The sequence below is a fragment of the Amblyomma americanum genome, chromosome 5, assembly GCF_052857255.1.
Source record: "Amblyomma americanum isolate KBUSLIRL-KWMA chromosome 5, ASM5285725v1, whole genome shotgun sequence".
NCBI classification, from domain to species: domain Eukaryota; kingdom Metazoa; phylum Arthropoda; class Arachnida; order Ixodida; family Ixodidae; genus Amblyomma; species Amblyomma americanum.
In genome coordinates, this window is record NC_135501.1 from 14768349 (window position 1) to 14788583 (window position 20235).

Below are 20235 nucleotides of genomic sequence, written 5' to 3' on the forward strand. Positions count from 1 at the left end.
CGGGTTACAACGGCAGTAGATGTTGACTCAGCCGAAGCAAGGCCATAATGCTCTGGACAAATTACGTTATTATTAAGCAGAAACTTATTGAATTGTAGCGCTATTAGTTTCTCGAAAAGGGAATTTATTGGACGAAGCATACATACTTGTCTTTAACTGTTGCAGTGCCGCCGTGATGGCTGAGTGGTTATGGCGCTCGGCTGCTGGCCCGAAAGACGTGGATTCGATCCCGGCCGCTGCGGTCGAATTTCCATGGAGGCGACATCCTAGAGGCCCGTGTACTCTGCGATGTCAGTGCACGTTAAAGAACCCTTGGTGGTCAAAATTTCCGGAGCGCTTCACTAAGGCGTCCCTCATAGCCTGAGTCGCTTTGGGACGTTAAACCCCCATAAGCCAAACCAAACCTAACTATTGCAGTCATGGGGCTACCCGTCTTGCAGACAGGCACAACTTTCGCTACCTGAAAATTTGTTGGCTACTTGCAAGTAATTATCGCATGGTTAAATGTGCTGCATAAGGGGCCGCACAGCCTGTCAACACTGTGTTTTAATATCTCCGCTAGTATTCCGTCATAACCAGTAGCTTTATTTTCTTGCACACCTTTAAGTACTGAGTGAGTCAGTTCTAAATCAGATTAAAGAACAACGCAAGCTAAATACTCTAAAGTAAGATTTATTACCGCATTCTGCCTCACGTTTCATTTAAACAGTTTGAACAACAACCCTTACACCAACCAATCAGCCCCGCTGCTTTCCACTGCAGGGTGAAACCCTTTACAGAACAGTATGAAGTGCTCAACCGTTTCTTCCCCCTCTCCGCACGCACCGCACAGTGTGTCTATTCCGTGGTAGCTGACTGTATAAGTCTTGGTCTGCAAAACTCTCGTCCTGGCCTCAAACAACAAAGTGCTTCCCTTACAATTATCATAGATATTTTCTTTGGCAATTTCCTGTTTAACAATCCTGTATGTTCCCAGTGCCGATTTCGTCTGCATCCCTGTTTTCCACAGAGGTCTCTCTGTTTCTTTAACCTTTTTCTTAGCCGATAATTGCTGATTTACCCCCGACTGCTGTCCAGATATTTGCTTGTCTGTTTTTTAGTTCGCTCTCTCCATTTCTTGTCAACATTCGTTATATACAGGTATCTGAAAACCTTCCTAGCCCACTGCTTTTACACCATTATTCTCAACCGCTCTTCATATTCTATCTACTTCTACCTTATCTGCTCTCGAACGACGCCCATCCCATATCACCCTGTACCACCTGATTGTTTATTTATTTATTTCAAATACTGCCGACCATGCATATACATAGCAGGAGGGGCGCATTCAAACATTTTATATCACAAGAAATGGCAAGCATATGCAGATAATATTGGTAGAGGTAAAGAATAGGATAAACAACATTCAAATGCGAACAAATAAAGACGGGCATCGTAAAATAAAAAAAAGCGATGAATAAAATCTCAAGAAGTAAGGAGGTGATGAACTAATTCGGGTGCAAAGTTAACATACAGAAACATATCACAGGGTAAGGCACTCCATTCAGACATACTTTTGGAAACAGCGCTGTTTTTAAATGTGTTTGTGCGATAGAAAATTGGGGCCAAAGAGAGCTGCTGCGTGTGTCGGGTCCTCCTTGTACAATGAGTTTTGACGCATGTAGGAAACCTCATTTTTATTTTTCCTTGTGAACATTAAGCAAGGGGAGACGACTAAACCTCCTTGGGGATTCCAAAGTGTGTATGTTTAGTTTCTTCATTGGCGTAGGTGATGAATCATGCCTTCTATATTTGCAAGAATTAAATCGTACACCTTTCCTTTGCCCACGCTCAAGTTGTACTGTATCTTTTTTATTATATGCGGGTCCCATACAACCGCCCCATAGTGGTGTTTACTTCTTACGCCGCCGTTATATGCAAGATGTTTGGTACAGGCAGGAGCAGTCCTTAGTTTTCGAATAAGGAAGCGCAGTTTGCGAAGCTCAGCGGCAGAAATTTCTGGTATGTGTTTCGACCAGGTTAATTTATTTTTCAGCGTAACCCCTACATGTTTATATGACTCATCCTCTGCAATAAAGTTGTTACGAAGGTTATATTTAAATGTAAACGGGTGTATCTTCCTTGTCACTTTAAAATGTACTCTTTAATCAATGTTTAATTGCATACGCCACTTTGAACATGAACTGAATCGACACGAGGTTGGCGAAGAATCGACAGGTTTTATTGAAATGTTAGTTGGTTTTATAGCCCCCCCCCCCCCCCCCCCCCATGGCTAGGGGTATCGCCGATACCTCAGGCGATAACGTAACTTATGCGGTGAGCCCGGAGTAGATAAGCACGGCACGTGTCGGCAGCGCATGCGGCTTCACAACAAACTTCCCCCTTAAGGAGCGAAGCGGTCGGGGGACCGGGGCTTGCGTTTCGACTTACGCAAGTTCACCTCAGCGCCGTCGGTCACTTTCTTCTCGTTCGTATAGCCATCGTCTTGCGCGTCGGGTGCCGGTGCAATGTCCGTGTCAGCTTGAGCCTGTCCGTCCTTATTGTCGTGATCTTGAGGCTGCGAGTCTACCTGTGCTTTACCGCCGTCTTCTGCTGTTGATGTTTCCGTGGTTGCCTCAAGCTTAACGTCAACTCCTTCCACACTTCTCTCTCTGGTCTTTAGCTGGTCGAGGAGGCGGCGATGTGTCCCTCCGTCTGTTGCCTTTAGCGTTGTCATGCGCGAGCCTTCTGTGGACTCTCACGCCTGGTTTCCACTTGTCGCCCGCACCAGAGTTCTTGAACCATATTTCTTAGTGCAATGGTTTTCCGCTGCTGCTGCACGAACCTGCAGAGGCGAACGGTCGTGACACGACATTGTGTGACAAACAACGTGGGTAATAGGAGGGAATCATAGAAGCAGGGGTTTTCCAGTTTGAGAGAGGCGTACGACGATTATGAGAAAGAATGTGTCCCACACCATCTTGAAAACTACCGCGTGTATTCTTACTTAAACCATGCTTCACAGTCCGCACCGCCCTTTCCGCCAGACCGTTTGACTGGGGCTTGTAAGGAGCTGTCCGCATATGAGTGATGCCATTGCGCTTCATAAATGCCCCGAACTGCTCGCTTGTAAACTGCTGACCGTTGTCCGTTATCAGGGTCTTTGGCAAGCCGAACCGGCTGAACATTGTCTGGAAAGCTTCAGTTGTTTTTCCCGAAGTGGCGATCTTCATTGCAGCTACCTCGAACCGCAAAATCAACATGGATTCTCGACCATGGCTCCTCTGTTTGCGGCCAAGGAATGGGTGGTAGTGCCTTGTGCATGCTCCCCCATTCTATGCACGTTGGACAAGTTTGGACCAGCTGCTCAATGTCCTGATTGAGTCGGGGGTACCAAAATATGAAACGGGCCAAGTTTTTCATAGCCGTAACTCCCTGATGCGCATCATGCAACATACGCAACATTGGTAGCCCCGCTCTCGTGGGAATTACTGCTTGATTCCCCCAGTACACAATTCCATGGCTGCATGTTAGTTCATTCTTTCTGTGCATATATGCGCGTAACGGTTCCTGCGCAGTTTGCAAGGAGCGTGGCCAGCCTTTGTGAATGTAATTGCGGACTTGCGCGAGTTGGTTGTCGTGTGCAGTCATCTTAGCCAAGTCGGTGACGGACAATGGCCCGGAGTCTAAGTGATGTCTGAAAAGAACGGACTCACGAGCGTCATTTTCTGCAGTCTTAGCGTCATCACCCTGGCGTACAGGCAAACGGCTGAGGGTATCCGCTGGAAACAACGCCTTCCCTGGCTTGAACTGTATTTGATAGTTGTACGCACTTAGCAAAAGGAACCAACGCTGAATCCGCGCCGCGGCCATGGCTGTAACCGGCTTTTCAGGGCTGAAAAGGCTTTGGAGAGGTATGTGATCTTTGATGAGTGTGAACTGATTCCCGAGCAGATATTCCTGGAAATTTGTAACACCGAACACAACAGCCAAAGCCTCTCTCTCGATTTGCGAGTAATTCCGCTCCGCGGGTGACAGAGTGCGCGACAGGAACCCGATTGGCAGATCTTGCCCATTTACCCTGTGATACAGTACTGCACCGACGCCACACGAAGATGCATCGCTGTCCAAGGAAATGGGCTTATATGGATCGTAAAGCCCCAAAAAGTTCGCTTCTTGGAGCAGGCGCTTATCGGAAAGCGTTATCTTGTCTCGCTCCCCACTGCCAGCGGGCGTTCTTCCTCAGCAGTTCATGCAGTGGTTCAAGAAGAGTGGCCAGGTTGCCCAGAATAGCGTGGTAGTAGGCGACGAGCCCCAAAAATCCCCGCAGTTCCGTTACACACTTTAGCATCGGCAGCCGCGTTTTCGCATACATGTTGTCCGCTTTAGGTAACAAACCATCCGCAGTAATCCGGTGTCCCAGAAATTCAACTTCTGCTTGTCGAAACTTACATTTCTGCGGGTGCAACTTGACACCGTGCTGTCAGAAACGTTCGAAAACTTTACGCAGCGTTCGGGAGTCATCGCGTTTCTCCGCGATTACAACATCGTCCAAGTAAATTTGAACGCCCGGAATGCCTGGCAGAATGCCCTCCATACGTCTCTGAAAAATAGCAGGAGCAGAGGCGACACCAAAAGGCAGTCGATTAGGCATGTCGATGCTTGCAGTAAGTCTTTCACGTAATTATGGAGACTGGTGATCCAGTGTCTGCTTGAATTTTGAGAGAAACTCGATCCATTCCAGCGTAAGGTGCGAACCATGGGCTTGACCAAGTTTGTGACACAGCGTACATATTTAGCAAGCAGAGCTCGCTGTCACTCTCTGAAAAATAGTTTTCGCAATGTGCCACTCTTGGCTGTTGGAAGCGGCACATTTTAGCCAGGTGCCATTTACGTCGGCAGCAAAAACATTCCGCCCAGCGAAACTTGCATTTCGCTGCTTTATGTGCAGTGCTGCCGCACACAGACAAACGGCATCCTCGCTTGCTCTGGATGAAGCATGCGGATGAATCTTGTGATTCGGTGCTCCCCGCAGCTTGCTTCACACAGTATTTACGTTGTCATGATCCCTTGTCTTATCCATGTGATCCACGTTGACAGCCGCCATCTCTGCCGCCAAAGCTGTATCCTTTGCTTCTTTTAGTGTCAGAGACAATCTTGACAAAAGATTTCGCTTAACTCCAGTGTCCCGTAGATCGCAAACTAGTCTGTCTCGTAACATCCGGTCCCTTAATTCGCCAAAGTTGCTACTCCCGGCCAACTTCTGGATCGCCACAATAAAGTCCTTTGTCGTTTCGTGAGGACACTGATACTGTGTGAAGAACTTGTACGGCTCTGCTATTTCTATGCCCTTTGGCGCATAATGCTCCGTTAATAGCTGAACCAGCTTCTCGTAGGTAAGCTCCTGAATCTTGGCCGGAGCGCAACGCCCCGTTCTTATGCCGACTGTTGCTGTACTCAAAGCTGCCGTTAGAAGTGCCCGTCGTTTCTTCGAGTCGTGGGTTCCATATGCTTCAAAGTAGGACTCCAGACGTACATGGTAGGCGTCCCAACTGCCTTCCGCTTCATTGAAAACCGGTGGTCCAGCATGGGCCACCATCAAGCAGGCCGTTGCTCGGCGGTGGGCCGCTCGTCGCCACTGAAGTGAATCGACACGAGGTTGGCGATTCACTTCAGTGCAAGACCGGACCGGCTACGATTATGTCGTCGCCCACTTCGATTCCCGCTACGCCAACGAGGTCCTTTACACATTTACGAACACCTCAAGACTGAACTCATTCACCGCCTGTCACTCTTGGAAGACCAGAAGGCGTGACAACTACAGTCCGCAGAAATTGCCGAGCGCAAGCCGTCGCAGCTCCTCCGCCACATGCGTGCTCTCGCGGGCAACATGAAAGTCCAGGATCCCTTACTGCGAGCACTCTGCATTCAACGACTTCCACCGCACGTCCAGGCAGCTCTGCAGGCTCAGCTTACGCTACCTCTCGACCAACATGCCGGGATCACTGATCGCGTCATCGAGGTCTCTTCGCCGCAGTTGTCGCCCACCATCTTGACTGTCGCCAAACCGCTGAACACCGCAGAGCTTGCGAGCCGTATCGACGATATCAATCGACAGCTCAGCTCCATTGAACGACGCCTGGATCAACACTTGATGACCCGCCACGCGCAAAACCGGGAGAGTAACACGACCCGTCACCGTAGTCTGGTGACGACGACCGGTGTTACTACTATCGACGCTTCGGGGACAGAGCACGACAATGTTGACCACCCTGCTCTGCTGAACATAATGGAAACGCCAACGGCAGCTCGTAGACATTGCTGCGAGCTCCCAACCTGGAGGCTGTCGCATCTTCGTCACCGACCAAATGCAGAGCAGCGGTTCCTTGTCGACAGCTTTTCGGATATCTGCTGCTACCCACGAGCCCACCGTCAAGGTACCCGTCCTCCTACGTCTTTCGAGCTCAGCGCGGCAAACCACGATGGATGGATGAATGAATGGATACAGCTGAACCCTTTAAATCGGTCGGTGGCTCAAGCCACCTAGCCATGACTTATGAAATTTTACTCTTTTCTTGTTCTTAGACACCAATGAGATAACGTTCGCTTGGTTACATCTACCCGCTTAAAATCTACTCTTTCTTCACGGTCGTTAAATCCCAATGCCTTGGATAAATCAGCCCCGCTGCTTTCCACTGTAGGGTGAAGCCCTTTAGAGAAAAATATCAAGTGTTCAGCTGTTTCCTCCTCCTTTTCGCCAGCAACGCAGAACGTGTCTATCTCGTGGTACCTGACTCTATATGTTTTAGTCCGCAAAACTCCCGTCCTGGCCTCAAACACTTAAGTCAGCTTACGTCAGCTTTGTCCCTCTTTCCCTTATATATCATGTTAATTCTACTTAATCGCCATTCATCGGGGACTTTCCCATCCACTATCATTTTATTCACCACCTGTATTAATGTTTGCTTGGATTTTGGTCATAGCATCTTTATTAATATAATTGGAATACCATCTGGTCCTGTTGACGTGCCACTAGGAACCTTCTTCTCTGCTCTTTCCCACTCGCTTTGCTCAAGTGAAGCTATTGCAGTAACCTGTATATCCTCCTTCGATAAATTATGTGCAACATTTCATTCTTTAAATTTTTCTGTCATTATTGTTTCTGTGTTTTATCGCTTCATCCCGTTCTAGTCGAATAACCAGATCTGTAAAAATAACCACAAGCAAGACTTACGGCTCCGTCCACCTGCACGTCCAGTTTAAGAATCAGCGCCGTGGCCTTCACTGGAATTTGGTCATCGCCGACGTCATCAAGACAACTAACTATTGGCTCAGACTTTTTGGCGCACTACAACCTCCTTCCGGAGTGCCACCACAACCATCTCATTGACCCGACAACAGGACATTCTTCACCAGGACAGCGAACGGCTACCCACCAGCCAAGCATCAAATTACTCGATGTTGAAAATCATTCACCGTACCACGCCATCCTCGCCGAATTTCCCGGTATGACGCGACCTACCGGGAATCCACGTGATTTGCAGCACACCACTGGGCCCTAACTACATTCGGACCTCAGGCTCCCCGGTTTTCTGGCGCGCCCACCGCCTTGCCCCGGACCGCATGCGCACAGCTAAAGCAGAGCTCGAAGCCATGCTCCGTGAGGGAGTCGGCCGCTGCTCCGACAGCCCTTGGGCCTCGCCACTTCACCTTGTCCCAAAGAAGACCGAAGTCTGGCGGCCCTGTGGAGACTACCGACCGTGCCCTCAATGCCCGCACCATTCCGAACAGGTACCCTGTTCACCACATACAGGACTTCGCCCATCGCATTTATGGCTGACATGTTTTCTCCGTGCTAGAATTGGTGAAGGCCTACCTGCCGATACCCGTCAATCCGGAAAACGTGTCGAAAACTACAATCGTTACCCCTTTCGGCTTGTTCGAATTTCGCTTCATGAGCCTTTTTGGCCTGAGGAACGCTGGACAAACCTTTCAACGCTTCATCGACGAAGTCGTTCGAGGCCTCGACTTCTGGTCCTTCTATCTTGACAACATACCGACGAACACCACAAGCACCTTCGTCTACTTTTCCTATGCCTCGATGACCACGGCCTACTCGTCAATGTCCCAATGAGCAAGCTAGTCACTTCAGTCGTCAAATTCCTCGGCCATAAGGAAACACAACCTTTGCCTCAACGCATCTCAGACCTGCAAAATTACCCCCAACCCACCACCGCTAGACTTTCGCTGTTTCGTCGGCATGCTGAACTTTAACAGGTGTTTCTTGCCACACGCAGCCGACTACTAGACTCCACTCCATGATGCCTTGGCTGGTCTACGAGGAAACCAACCCGTAACGTGGACACCGGCACTTTTTGAAGAATGCAAAGCTGCTCTATGCACCGCCGCACTACTCTCCCATCCCGTGCCAGGCACTCTTTGGGGCTCTTCACGGACGTCTCTAACTTCGCCGTCGGTGCCGCCCTTATGCAACGCGTAGACAACACCTGGCATTCCTTGGCGTTCTTCTCCAAGAAACTCTCAGCTCGGAAAACGACCGCTTCTGCGGCCAGTCCCAGCAACAAAATCACGACCCCCGCCCCGTCTAGTTCGCCAGCTTACTACAGAGAACTTCTGGCGATATGCGAAGCAGCTCAACACTTTCGCCACATTCTCGAATAACAGCACTGCACTATCTGCACCGACCATAAACCTCTGACCTATGCCTTCTCTCAGCGCCGCGTGAAAGTCCTGCCGGTCCAGCAGGACTAGCTCTCGTTCATTGCCCAGTTTACCACCGTCATCCAACATGTCAGCGGGAAGGACAACGTGGGCACCGACGGGCTTTCACGTGAGGCAGCTATCAGCTCTTCGCAGATAACAGCTGACGTCCTCGCCGAGGCTCAGACTGCGGACGTCGAACTGCAAGGACATCTTAAGGGTGGGCCCTCACTACAGCTGCAACAATCCCCATACCTGGATCGACAACGACAATCTGCGGCGTCATGTCAACAGCACGAAGCAGGCCTTACGTGCCCCTTTCCCATCGTCATGGCCTCTTCAACAGGCAGCATAATCTCAACCATCCCGTCATAGGGCCTCTACACGCCTCGTGGCTGACAGCTAAGTCTGGCCCACCACGCAGCGCGACTGCCGCACCTGGGCGCGCTCCTGCATTCAACGCCAACGCGAAAAAGTCACCATGCATGTCACTTCGCCGCTCAGAGCACTCCCCCATCCCTCTTGTCTGTTTCAACACGTCCACCTTGATATCATAGCGCCCTTTCCACCAGCTGAACCTTATCGCTACTACCTCGCCGCCATCGATCGGTACACTCGATGGCCTAATGCATGGCCCCTCGAGGGAATCATCACGGAAGACGTCGCCTCGGCCTTCTTCGCCGGCTGGATTGCTCGCTTCGGGCATCCTCGCCGCGTCACCACCGACCAAGGACGACATTTCGTATCGTGCCTTCTCAAGCTCCTCGGTCAGACCATTGGGTTCAAGAGCTCGAGGACTACCAGCTACCACCCCGGCGCCAACGGGATGATCGAGCTTTTCCACCGAGAATTCAAAGCAGCCATCATGTGCCACCCAGACTCAACCTGGCTCTAAGCCATCCCAGCCGTCATCCTAGGTCTTCGCGCCGCCTTCATGCCGGACATTCAGGCTACAGCCGCACAGCTCGTGTACAGGGAACCACTCAGTCTCCCAGGCGAATTTCTATGCACCGCCATCCACCACCGCGACGTCAAATCCCACCGATTTTGTTGTCCGGCTCTGACGCCCAATCGCTGCCCTCCGCCCGTCACCTGCAGCTCACCACTGTAAGACCGCCCCTTTCGTCTTCAAGGATCTATCGACCGGCTGAAGCCAGCCTACATCGAATCCGCCGAACCACGAAATACCAGTGCACCCACAGGCGTCCTTCCACAATCCCCGACATCACAGCCTGCTTCTCTCACTACACGCATGGACGTCGGGTACGCTGCACCGATTTTTGCAAGCCCTGAGGGCTCTCCACTCCGCGGGGTGGGAGGGGTGATGTGACGACACACTCTGCGCATTCCACGTACCCTCCGCCTTGTCGCCATCCAGCCCAAAGTAAGGGCCGTTTCACATGCATGCGATTTTCGCCTGCGACACTGCGAATCCCGTCGGTCTGCGACTGGGGAGGGCCGTCGGTCTAGTCGCAGACGGCTTGCGATCGAGTTCCGTCCGGTTGGAATTTTTTCGCAGCGTCGGTGTGGTCGGGCTGCGACTAACCAATGGGAAGCATCGTGACGTCACGTCAAGTGTGGTCACGTGTTGGCAGAAGCGGAGGGAGCGGCAAGCACAAAGTGTGTTTTGGTTGCATCGCGCGCACGTGGGCGCACATCGAATCATCGAAAATGTCCGCTCATCACTCTTTTGAAGCCACGCGCGCGTCTTTCAATGAGCATCTGATTGATGAAGTGGCGAGGCGGCCACTCCTGTGGAACGTAAGATCCAATGATTATAGGAAGAATATCAACAAAACTGTGCTTTGGGAAGAAATCAGGGATGCCATGCGATCAATCGACCCCACAGGTGCGTACTAGTTCTTTTCGACCATTGTTATTTTAGTTACTTACTCTACTGTACTTACTCTACGTGAAGTTGTTAATTATAACATCGAAGTGCTGATCACGAGTGATTGTGCCGCCCCTCGTTTGACAATAAACGACCTCGGATGGTCGACGCGAGCAGCACGTTCAGTGCACGCTGCATAGGTACGCAGTTGCTTATGCGGATTCTCGGCATTTTAAACAGTGGTACTGCGCATAGCTTTGTTTAATGAGAACATAAAAATGCCAGTAAATCATAGTATACTGACCGGTGCTCACAAAAAAGGTTTCGACGACGTCTTTTCCGCTGATATTTTTTTCACGCCTTTGTTTACACACTGCGGGGGTCAACCACGTGCAAAATATGTGGGCTGTCATTTCAGTTAAATTTCTATTCCTTAAACAAGAAAATGGAAACACTAAACCTAATGATGACCGGCCTTGTTCACGAATCTGGACCACACGCCTGTACCCGGTTTAGTACGTTATATTTTGCCGCTCAGCGCGAGACAAATGCCTCCGAGTTGGTGTTGCAGTTTCCGATGGCGGCGAAATGGAAAAATAGTCGAGTGCTGTGAAATGTCGGCACGCTATAAAGGCACTCGAGTGACCAGAATTATTTTGGACCTGAAATCATTGCGGCAGCGCCGTTTCATATCCGACCATTTATGTGCTCAAACAAAATCGTCCTAGTTTTGTCTCGCATGTGCTGTCATTGTTTGTGGTATGCATTTTCACTCACTTACGGGAAGGCACATACGGGGGAATATGACTGAATATTCATTCAAAATACGAAGGATTCCAGTAGTCACCAAAACTAAGAAGCGGGTATGGGAATGTTTCTTAGCTATACTTAGTTCATGTCTGTGTTTTTCAGCGCTGGTTGTTAATACGACGGGTCACCACCAGCTCGCCCAATCCTCAGTACTTGTTTAGTTCATGTTCCTTGCTTTTAATGGAGTGCAGTTCTGCCCGTTTTGTTTTACACAACCAACTAGGGAACACACTAAACAATTTCTGGCATGTGTTGAAAAGCGTTTATTCTTCATTTCAGATAATTGGCTTCATTTGTAACTAATTTTCATATACTTTCAGCCACAGTAGAATCCGTACAACGCAGATGGCGGAATTTAAAAGATACATACCGCCGAAAACTAAAGGATATAGAAATGGAGAGAAGAAGTGGCGCCGGAGTCCTACCGAAGAGTAGGTGCTGGGTGCACCTAGAAAGAATGCGGTTCTTAAAGGACCAAATGGAAGCTCGCCAGTAAGTATTACTCCAGTGCAACTTTCCCACCGCGTTCCATTTTACGTGTTTGTGAGAGTTTTAAGAAGAAAAATTTAGGTACTGTTTTCGCAGCAAAAATGGATGTTGCATGTACTGCTTCTCAGGGTATATTCTTCATCCACTACACTAACTGTTCATTGTGATGCCTCAGTTTAGTTTGTAGTTTCATTGCAGCTTTGATTTCGTGAATGCCAGGTTTGCAGACATGGTTATCAGTAGAGCCACAGTTGTATTTGCAGTGCTGCTGTCAAAGCCTATCACTACATTCTCTCAGTGATTAATGTGACCATACTGCAGTGGACACAGCAGCATGGAGGTGGTGAATGAAGACATAGACGCTCACGCACGGCCAGGATCACCAGCTGCGGCCGATGACTTCACACCAGACGCTTCTTTTGAGGACATCTTTTTGAGTCCTGACTTGCCGCAGCCCACCAACTCTCAGCCTATGGCTCTTAATGAAGAGCAAGGCTCGGCGAGCCAATCTGTGTGTGTTATTGCACAGAATGGCCCGCCGCAGCCCAAAAAGCGAAAGAGAGTCCAGGAAGAGCTCGACACTGTAAATGCACGGCTCATATCTGTGCGAAGTGCACTACTGGCACAGAAGCCAGCAGATGCCGACGAGCATTTTTTGCTCTCTTTGAAACCCTATATGGAAACTGTGCCAAGGAACATGCGCCGTCACCTACAGATCGAAATGCTGAATATTTTAGGCCACTACAGCGAGGGAGAGTATCCTCCACACCTTGTGGTAGCGTCACCATCACAATAAAGAGAAGTGAAAACAGATTTGGTATGTCTGGCACCACGTATATTTCACTCTGCTGCAGTTGTGAAAAGAAAAGACTGAGCAAAGAAGCCATGACAAATTATAACCTTGTAGGGCTCGTAGAACAATGGTACACAATGCGCTGTGTTCAGGGGGAACAGTTGAAACAGGCTTTATTTTTTTCTTACATACTACGCCTGTGTTGCCACCTATTTAAAGACAATGCCATCTGCACTGGAAAAGAGATAAAAACACAGTAGCGCTTGCTGTTTTCGGTACAAAAGAAGAATAAAGAACACCTGTTGACCACATGTGGCATGCTGATGACAAAGGTGAGCAAAACTGAGTTGCCAGGACAGTGCAATCACAAATATCTCGTTTCAATCGTTTAAAAAGAGAAAAAACTGCCCATTGCGTTTACGTAGCCTAGCCGTGGTTTCTGAATACCCTATCAAGGGACCAACCGAGGTGTTGCTCAGGCATAACTAGGCCGTGCATTTTACGGTCTTTATTTCAGAGTAAACATGGGGGGGGGGGGGGTTGAATGTTTTTCGGCATTTATTTCTTTATGGGGAAAAAAAACTTTTTTTGTCTAATTGTACGGTGCAACTTCAATTTCATCTCTTTGTATTTTGCATTGGAGCGCTCGGTGAGAGTGCAGATTATTTATGAAATACTACACAATCCCTTTCATTGCTTTGGTGCCGCCGCGGTGGCTCAGTGGTTATGGGGCCCGGCTGCTGACCCGAAAGACGCGGGTACAGGTAGATGATCTACCTGTACTGCTAGGATTCAGGACATCATTGTTGGCTAGGCAGTGCTCATAAAGCCCCTTTATGGTCTGCTGCCCAAGAGTTTGGTTTTTGGTGGTCAACACGCGTGTTTTGTTAGCACATATGCATCATGCGCTCAAGCACATCATGGGGTGGGGGGGGGGGGGTGAGAAAAACCTGCCTCATGGGTGGCTTGACAAGCTCGCATCTCCTTATAAGAGGCTATAAAAGACACAACACAAATGGTACGGGAATGCTAAGGATAGGGAAGCTCTGAATCACAGCAGTTAGCCAGTAAAAATCACTGCACAGAGAATGGATACAACTCCACAAGTGTAAAATGTTTGTATACAAATATTCACAAAGCAAACAAGTAGTCACTCACTTCACAAATATTAAACAAATAATGCAAACATGCATAAGTACACATTATATACACTATATACATACACAACCACATCTACCATACACACACACAGCCAAAAATGCCAGGCCAAGTGAACTATATGACATAACCCGGTCACTCCAAACAAACTCTGTCTGAGGTTTACAGTCACATCATGTTTCAGCATCATGGCTAGTCGCCTAGAGAATCTATGAGGGCTTATGTAAATGGAAATTGCATTTGAGCTGTAACTTCCGGCCTTTTTAAGCAACTACTGCAGAAACCACGGCAGTAGGTATGTTTACAACTACAGCTGCACCAACAACTCTGTTATTACCACTAGACTTGATCCTCTGTCACAGGCTCCTGCCTGGCTACATAATAAAAACCTCCAGCAGTAGCTCTTTGCAAAGCCTGACTCGACATTTCCTAAGGCTTTAGATTTTGTTGCTCGCATGGAAAACATTGTACAGCAGTCGCAAAGAATGAGTACTGAGCATGCAGATGTCGACAAAGCAACCAACACAGGTTCCACATGTGACCGCAAGGCTCAGACAAAAAGGTTGCCATGATCGACATGCAATGACATGAAATAAGTATACTTCACAGGAAGTGCCAGTATGCTTGTTCCATATATGTGTGTGTGTGCGCACGCGCCATAAAGTATACAGCAAGTCAAAAGCAGTCACCACCTAGGTGAAGCCCGGATGCTGAACTGGACATGCTCTTAACAGGGGCCTTATTATCAATCATGACCTATGGTCGCAGTCCTGCAGACGCACGTTGCCATGGTACAGCACCCCGACTGCTTACAAAATAGGTTGAAAAAATATCCCTGGCTTCAGCAGCTGCCCTGGAAAAATTGTGGCCAGCAGGAGGCTGCAGGTCGAGCATGGCTGAGCCCCCATCAGCGTCTAGGGTGGCACGCCACTGGCCCTGGGCAACATTCCCAAAGCTGTCCTCTTGATCGCCATATGTGGCATCCATGTAGAACGCATCGTCCATCAAAAAGTTGTGTAGGACACAGGCAGCCATCACCACAAAGTCGACATTTTCAGGCTTCAGGTTAATTACTCGCCTGAAGATCCGAAACCTCGAGGCCATAACGCCAAAGGCGCTTTCCACGCACCTCCTGCAAATAAATAGCGTTGAGTAATACATGTTGTGAAGGGAGTATTTTATAGCTTCGATTACCTAGCCCGGCTTAGGCGGTAGTTGAAGATCCGTTTGTGGTCTTCGTGGCACCTTCCTGAGTATGGGCGCAGGAAATCGGGACGAAGCTGAAAGGCCTCGTCGCCGATGAAAACGTGTGGCGCCACTACTGTTGATCCCGGCAGCTGTGTGGGGGCTGGCAGCCTGAGAAGACCTCCCTCCAGGCACTTACCAAACCTGGAGGCACTCAGGGTTCCCCCATCACTTTGACGACCATAGCCGCCAACATCAACTGTCACAAACTTTAGGTTGCTATCCGCCACTGCCATCAATACGATGGAGTTTGTGCCCTGCAAGTGACCGCAACCATGAGCATTGATTCTGAAGCATGACAAAGCAAAATTAGTACCTTGTAGTTGTAGTACAGGCTGCCAGAATTTGATGGGGCCTGTATCTGTACATGTTTCCCGTCGACTGCACCCACACAGTGCGGGAAATTCCACCTGTGGCGGAAGCCAGCAGCCACCTCTAACCACTTTTCAGTGGTTGGCATCTGAAATAAAAATTGGTGAATGGGTAAAATTTGGGTAAACAGAGCTCAGCGTGTACTGATAGCAGTGATGACATCTCTAAATTGAAATAGTAATGATCATTCTTGGGCTATACTGCACTCAACACCTAGTCAACACGGCCAGTACTAGACCCGTTTCTCACACAAGCATCACTACTAGGTACCATTTATCTGCAACACACAACTTCATCACCAACAATGCTATTTCGTAATCATCACTGATTACTGTCAGTGACCCAACTAAGCTCTTCATTTTTTCTTGATATGCAACCTGTTTTTTAATGCGAGTCGCAGTGCAATGTATAAGCTCCTCTGTTTGTGCTGGATGGATGCCAGGCACTTTGTAGAGTAGCATTAAAGAATCAAAAACAAATGCCAGCATACAGAGATGACGCACTGAGACAGGCTTTCAGCTCGAGTTTCCTTGTTGAAAGCCTTCACAAGCCCTCTGTACTTTTCGTGTCTTGCAGACAAAAATTTGTAATCTCTTGAACTATGCGATACCAACTGACTCATCACACACTCCTGAGAACCTTCTATGACTCGAACTACTCAACCACATCTACGGTCAGTGCATGCAAATTTCCATACTGAATGAGGCAACAAAGCACAGCATGGCAAGCACAGCCTTGAGTTAATACTGCCATGCAGCATACCTTTAAACAGATTGGCTGCAACACTCTCCACAGCAGCCTACAGGTGTAGTGCACTACTTCTGCCACTGTGGAGATTCCCACCCTGAATCCCATGGCCACATCCTGCATATGCATTCCAGAGCACAGATATCTGAAACAAAAATTTCAGAGAAGGTTACTGTAAATTTGTCAATCCGAAATCAACAAACGGAAGCAGGCGCACAGACATCCAGCAAATTTTCACGCAGCCAAGCCACTGACCTGAGGGTGATTGCGAGCCGCATGCGAGAAGGAAGCGGCTCACGTATGGTGTGGTCCTTTGTTAGTGGCTCCTCCACTAGGGCGTGCAGCTCCTCGAATTTCTCTGGAGTCATCTTAAAGTATTTTTTAAAATACTCCTTGTCTCCTGAGATGAGAAGTGGCATCTGCAAAGCGCGAGTATGTCTTAGCAAGAAGCACATCAAGCGCACATGCAAAAAAGCGGCCAAGCGAAAAATCGAACATCTCAACTCACGGCAGTGTAAAATTCTGACTCCGACTTTCTGTTCTGCCAAATTGGCCGCACCCACCACCGCCTCGAGTTCGGTAGGCTCATGAGGAGCTTTGTTTTCTCAAGGAGAAAATACTCCTCGAGAAGCAGCAGCCGGCGATGTTCTGGCATCAAAAATGGAGACAGCAGGAGCAGTGTCCACGTCTTCAAAGACGCTGCCTCCATGACCAGCGAGGATTTTTTGTTTCTCCAACAAGCAATACTCTTCAAGGAGCAGTAGACTCACGCTGAGCGCTGAAGAGGTTTCCATGCTGGCGAAAGAGGCACAGCACACAGCTACACAGAAACAGAAGATCAGCGTGCTCAGCTAGGGGTTATATCGACGGATTCGTAGCCGGCGCTATTTTCACGTCAGTAGTTACATTCAGTGGCATCACCGTATTCATGATTAATAAAAAAAAATTCATTCCAATAATGACATGCGAATTATTCACTTCGACCTCAGGAAAATCATAATTACAGAACAATAAAACAGTTGCCAATGTGTTAATGTTGCATTCAGTAATGGGCTGCCTATGTAAATGTCAAGCAACCATACGCGTCACTGCGACCGAATTCGGTGGCTGCGCGTTGCGTGTGAAAGCACTGGCCGAAAATCGCACTGCGGCGTCACCGACTAGACAGACTGTTTTCGTTCCAGTCGCATGCATGTGAAACGGCCCTAACACGGCCACAAGCTGGACTGCGTTACCGATAAAACACAGTGCCACCACTGCGTCACTCCAGGCATGCATGACTTCTTCTTCTTTCCCTTTTTCTTTCTCTTTCCCTTTCTCTTTTCCTTTTCCTTTTTCTTTCTCTTTCTCTTTTTCTTTTCCTTTCTCTTTTCCTTTTTCTTTTCCTCTTCCTTTCTCTTCTTTCTCTTTTTCTTTTTTTCCTTCTTCTTCTTCTACTTCTTCTTCTTCTTATTCCTATTCCTATTCCTATTCCTATTCCTATTCTTATTCTTCTTCTTCTTCTTCTTCTTCTTCTGCTGCTGCTGCTGCTGCTGCTGCTGCTGCTGCTGCTGCTGCTGCTGCTGCTGCTGCTGCTGCTGCTGCTGCTGCTGCTGCTGCTGCTGCTGCTGCTGCTGCTGCTGCTGCTGCTGCTGCTGCTGCTGCTGCTGCTGCTGCTGCTGCTGCTGCTGCTGCTGCTGCTGCTGCTGCTGCTGCTGCTGCTGCTGCTGCTGCTGCTGCTGCTGCTGCTGCTGCTGCTGCTGCTGCTGCTGCTGCTGCTGCTGCTGCTGCTGCTGCTGCTGCTGCTGCTGCTGCTGCTGCTGCTGCTGCTGCTGCTGCTGCTGCTGCTGCTGCTGCTGCTGCTGCTGCTGCTGCTGCTGCTGCTGCTGCTGCTGCTGCTGCTGCTGCTGCTGCTGCTGCTGCTGCTGCTGCTGCTGCTGCTGCTGCTGCTGCTGCTGCTGCTGCTGCTGCTGCTGCTGCTGCTGCTGCTGCTGCTGCTGCTGCTGCTGCTGCTGCTGCTGCTGCTGCTGCTGCTGCTGCTGCTGCTGCTGCTGCTGCTGCTGCTGCTGCTGCTGCTGCTGCTGCTGCTGCTGCTGCTGCTGCTGCTGCTGCTGCTGCTGCTGCTGCTGCTGCTGCTGCTGCTGCTGCTGCTGCTGCTGCTGCTGCTGCTGCTGCTGCTGCTGCTGCTGCTGCTGCTGCTGCTGCTGCTGCTGCTGCTGCTGCTGCTGCTGCTGCTGCTGCTGCTGCTGCTGCTGCTGCTGCTGCTGCTGCTGCTGCTGCTGCTGCTGCTGCTGCTGCTGCTGCTGCTGCTGCTGCTGCTGCTGCTGCTGCTGCTGCTGCTGCTGCTGCTGCTGCTGCTGCTGCTGCTGCTGCTGCTGCTGCTGCTGCTGCTGCTGCTGCTGCTGCTGCTGCTGCTGCTGCTGCTGCTGCTGCTGCTGCTGCTGCTGCTGCTGCTGCTGCTGCTGCTGCTGCTGCTGCTGCTGCTGCTGCTGCTGCTGCTGCTGCTGCTGCTGCTGCTGCTGCTGCTGCTGCTGCTGCTGCTGCTGCTGCTGCTGCTGCTGCTGCTGCTGCTGCTGCTGCTGCTGCTGCTGCTGCTGCTGCTGCTGCTGCTGCTGCTGCTGCTGCTGCTGCTGCTGCTGCTGCTGCTGCTGCTGCTGCTGCTGCTGCTGCTGCTGCTGCTGCTGCTGCTGCTGCTGCTGCTGCTGCTGCTGCTGCTGCTGCTGCTGCTGCTGCTGCTGCTGCTGCTGCTGCTGCTGCTGCTGCTGCTGCTGCTGCTGCTGCTGCTGCTGCTGCTGCTGCTGCTGCTGCTGCTGCTGCTGCTGCTGCTGCTGCTGCTGCTGCTGCTGCTGCTGCTGCTGCTGCTGCTGCTGCTGCTGCTGCTGCTGCTGCTGCTGCTGCTGCTGCTGCTGCTGCTGCTGCTGCTGCTGCTGCTGCTGCTGCTGCTGCTGCTGCTGCTGCTGCTGCTGCTGCTGCTGCTGCTGCTGCTGCTGCTGCTGCTGCTGCTGCTGCTGCTGCTGCTGCTGCTGCTGCTGCTGCTGCTGCTGCTGCTGCTGCTGCTGCTGCTGCTGCTGCTGCTGCTGCTGCTGCTGCTGCTGCTGCTGCTGCTGCTGCTGCTGCTGCTGCTGCTGCTGCTGCTGCTGCTGCTGCTGCTGCTGCTGCTGCTGCTGCTGCTGCTGCTGCTGCTGCTGCTGCTGCTGCTGCTGCTGCTGCTGCTGCTGCTGCTGCTGCTGCTGCTGCTGCTGCTGCTGCTGCTGCTGCTGCTGCTGCTGCTGCTGCTGCTGCTGCTGCTGCTGCTGCTGCTGCTGCTGCTGCTGCTGCTGCTGCTGCTGCTGCTGCTGCTGCTGCTGCTGCTGCTGCTGCTGCTGCTGCTGCTGCTGCTGCTGCTGCTGCTGCTGCTGCTGCTGCTGCTGCTGCTGCTGCTGCTGCTGCTGCTGCTGCTGCTGCTGCTGCTGCTGCTGCTGCTGCTGCTGCTGCTGCTGCTGCTGCTGCTGCTGCTGCTGCTGCTGCTGCTGCTGCTGCTGCTGCTGCTGCTGCTGCTGCTGCTGCTGCTGCTGCTGCTGCTGCTGCTGCTGCTGCTGCTGCTGCTGCTGCTGCTGCTGCTGCTGCTGCTGCTGCTGCTGCTGCTGCTGCTGCTGCTGCTGCTGCTGCTGCTGCTGCTGCTGCTGCTGCTGCTGCTGCTGCTGCTGCTGCTGCTGCTGCTGCTGCTGCTGCTGCTGCTGCTGCTGCTGCTGCTGCTGCTGCTGCTGCTGCTGCTGCTGCTGCTGCTGCTGCTGCTGCTGCTGCTGCTGCTGCTGCTGCTGCTGCTGCTGCTGCTGCTGCTGCTGCTGCTGCTGCTGCTGCTGCTGCTGCTGCTGCTGCTGCTGCTGCTGCTGCTGCTGCTGCTGCTGCTGCTGCTGCTGCTGCTGCTGCTGCTGCTGCTGCTGCTGCTGCTGCTGCTGCTGCTGCTGCTGCTGCTGCTGCTGCTGCTGCTGCTGCTGCTGCTGCTGCTGCTGCTGCTGCTGCTGCTGCTGCTGCTGCTGCTGCTGCTGCTGCTGCTGCTGCTGCTGCTGCTGCTGCTGCTGCTGCTGCTGCTGCTGCTGCTGCTGCTGCTGCTGCTGCTGCTGCTGCTGCT

At 50.9% G+C, this 20235-nt stretch overlaps 1 protein-coding gene, 1 long non-coding RNA gene and 1 pseudogene across 2 annotated transcripts; 2 read left to right on the top strand and 1 right to left on the bottom strand.

Annotated features, from left to right (window-relative positions):
• The first annotated feature begins 9181 nt into the window (after positions 1 to 9181).
• Positions 9182 to 9595, top strand: LOC144133713 (uncharacterized). The gene has a single exon (XM_077666850.1). The coding sequence runs from the start codon at positions 9182 to 9184 to the stop codon at positions 9593 to 9595; it is 414 nt and encodes a 137-aa protein (XP_077522976.1).
• A 497-nt stretch (positions 9596 to 10092) lies between these two features.
• On the top strand, positions 10093 to 12338 carry LOC144134580 (uncharacterized). Its single transcript, XR_013315157.1, has 3 exons — positions 10093 to 10549; positions 11662 to 11833; positions 12152 to 12338. It is a non-coding gene; the product is annotated as an uncharacterized LOC144134580 (long non-coding RNA).
• Positions 12339 to 14785: 2447 nt separating this feature from the next.
• Positions 14786 to 17109, bottom strand: LOC144132303 (uncharacterized; annotated as a pseudogene).
• Between the last annotated feature and the right edge of the window lie 3126 nt (positions 17110 to 20235).

Bases quoted from the DNA above. Each gene is read 5' to 3' on its own strand.
- LOC144133713 (XM_077666850.1), top strand. From the start codon at position 9,182: ATGCATGTCACTTCGCCGCTCAGAGCACTCCCCCATCCCTCTTGTCTG.